General features: G+C 39.9%; 1 protein-coding gene across 1 annotated transcript in view; it reads right to left on the reverse strand.

The window, feature by feature from the left end:
• Positions 1-2080: 2080 nt before the first annotated feature.
• LOC110288839 (zinc finger protein 431-like) overlaps positions 2081-2500 on the reverse strand; it is a 13596-nt gene continuing 13176 nt past the window's right edge. The window contains exon 4 of the mRNA XM_021155077.2: positions 2081-2500. This exon is cut by the window's right edge and continues 994 nt beyond it. Within this exon, the coding sequence (XP_021010736.1) occupies positions 2363-2500 (138 nt within the window). The 3' untranslated portion in view covers positions 2081-2362.

A 2500-nucleotide genomic window follows, 5' to 3' on the forward strand; every position in this document is an offset into this window, starting at 1 on the left:
ATCCATAGACTGTCCCACCCGGGGATCCATCCCACAATCAACCACCAAACACAGACACTATTGCATATGCCAGCAAGATTTTGCTGACAGGACCCTGATATAGCTGNCTCTTGTGAGGCTATGCCAGTGCCTTGCAAATACAGAAGTGGATGCTCACAGTCATCTATTGGATGGAACACAGGGCGCCTAGTGAAGGAGCTACAGCAAGTACCCAAGGAGCTAACAGATTCTGCAACCCTATAGGAAAAACAACAACATGAAATAACCAGTACACCCCAGAGCTGTGTCTATAGCTGCATATGTAGCAGACAATGGCCTAGTCCGACATCATTGGGAGGAGAGGCCTCTTGGTCTTGAAAACTTTATATGCTCCAGTAAAATGGAATGCCAGGGCCAAGAAGTGGGAGTGGATGAGTAGGGTAGCAGGGTGGGGGGAGGGTATAGTGAAATTTCGGGATAGCATTTGAAATGTAAATAAAGAAAATATCTAAGAAAAAAAAGAAAAAAGAAGAAAAGTTAGTTTCACTGTAAAATGGCTTTCTGGTAGTTATATGGTCAATAAATAATACTGAGCAGCCAAAACAATGTAGTGAAGTTAAACTACCCTCAAGCATGTAGAATTGTGTAGTAACAGCACAGAACCCAGACACATCCTCCTTACACTGTAAATCAGTTTAGATGTTTTACATATTCAATACAATGTTGACTCTAAGAAAACACACTGAATTGTTAGAAAATCATGATCTCTGCATGCACAGTAAAGACCAGAATTCATTACCTGCTCATCAGGCAACATTACCAAGGAGAAACAGTGCAAGACCTCAGAGACCAATCATAGTTCAGACTTTGCATGATGTAGAAGAACACAGGCGGGAAACTTTTAGGAAAACTCACAAGACTTTCCTTTCCCTTTTTAATCAGTAACACAGCCAAAGGCATTCTGGTCATTATGTGTTTGTTCTTCCTATGAACCTTACAATTTCTGAAGAAGCTTGGGATTAAACATTTCAAAAACTAATAGTCACATAACAGTGATCTTTCTCGAATTGCTTCAATGCATCAGCAACACATTCCATGGAACACCTTGGACCTTTCTCTTAGACTTATAACACAATGGGGTTGGTCCTCTTCAGCCAAGGATCATTTACTCTGTTAGAGCATCTACTGGACTCCTTGTATGGCTTGAGAGGCCTTTATGGTGCTTCAATCTCTAGTCCATCTTGGTCACCTCTTATTGTCTCAAGTGAAAGAAGCTGCTTTATAATTAATGCCTAAGCTTACTCCATATCCCTACAGTAGTGGGCTTGCAGGAGCTAACAGAAGTAGAGGCATGATTGTACTTTCTGAGTTTACTCATCAATATTGTCATCACCTTAGCAATTTCCCAAAGATTAGAGAGTTATTTTCTAGCTAAGGGTTCGACATCCATGAAAAACCTAGGCATGACACACACAACTATAATCTTAACCTTCAAGAGGTAGACGCAGGAGGACTTTTAATTCAAGACAACTCTCCACTACATGTGAGATTCTATCTTACTATATACTGTCCTCATGGGGGTGGGGAAATGGAAAGGAAAAGTAGATGTAGAAGAATATATATGTGGAAAATGGAAGGAGAGGGGAAGGAAAAACGAGACTATTTAAAACATGTTATTTCTGTTATCAAACATGCAGAGAAATATCTGCTTGTCAGTTTCTCTCCAATGTGTTATCTTTTATGCTATATATGTATATTGGTTTTTCAAGACAAGGTTTCTCTATGTAGCCCTGGCTGTCCTGGAAATCATTCTGCAGACCAGTCTGACCTTGAACAAAAAAATCCACTTGCCTCTGCCTCCCAAGTGCTGAGATTAAAGGCATGTGCCACCACTGCCTGGTCATGCTGTTCGTTTTATTTTGGGTTTTATTGATGTGAAAAAAAATAACAAGACCAAAGCAACTCTTATGAAGGACATTTAATTGGGGGTAGTGTACAGATTCAAAGGTTCAGTCTATTATCATCAAGATGAAAAGAACAGCAGTGTCCAAGCAGACATGGTGCTGGAAGAAAGGAAAATTCGGCATCTTGTTCAGAAGGCAGCCAGAAGACTCTTCTGCCCTGGGTGGAGCTTAAGCATAGGATCTCAGAGTCCAAGCCCACAGTGACAGACTTTCTGAAATGCTACATCTACTCCAAAAGGCCATACTTCCTAATACAGCCACTTGCCACAGGCCAAGTATATTTAAACCACCACACCTTTCAATATCACTGTAAAGGATTTACCACATTAGATATATTCATAGGGTCACTCTTTAGTATGTCTTCTTTTATGTAGTTTTAGGCAAGTTGATTGTGAATAGGCTTTACCACATTGTCTACATTAATAACTTTTCTCTCCAGTATGAATTCTTTCATGTTTTCGAAGTTGACCACGAGAAGCAAAGGATTTACTACATTGCTTACATTCATAGGGTTTCTCTCCAGTATGTATTCTTATATGTACTTGGTAATAATTTTG

Source organism: Mus caroli, unplaced genomic scaffold (assembly GCF_900094665.2).
Source record: "Mus caroli unplaced genomic scaffold, CAROLI_EIJ_v1.1 scaffold_13969_U1_1, whole genome shotgun sequence".
NCBI classification, from domain to species: domain Eukaryota; kingdom Metazoa; phylum Chordata; class Mammalia; order Rodentia; family Muridae; genus Mus; species Mus caroli.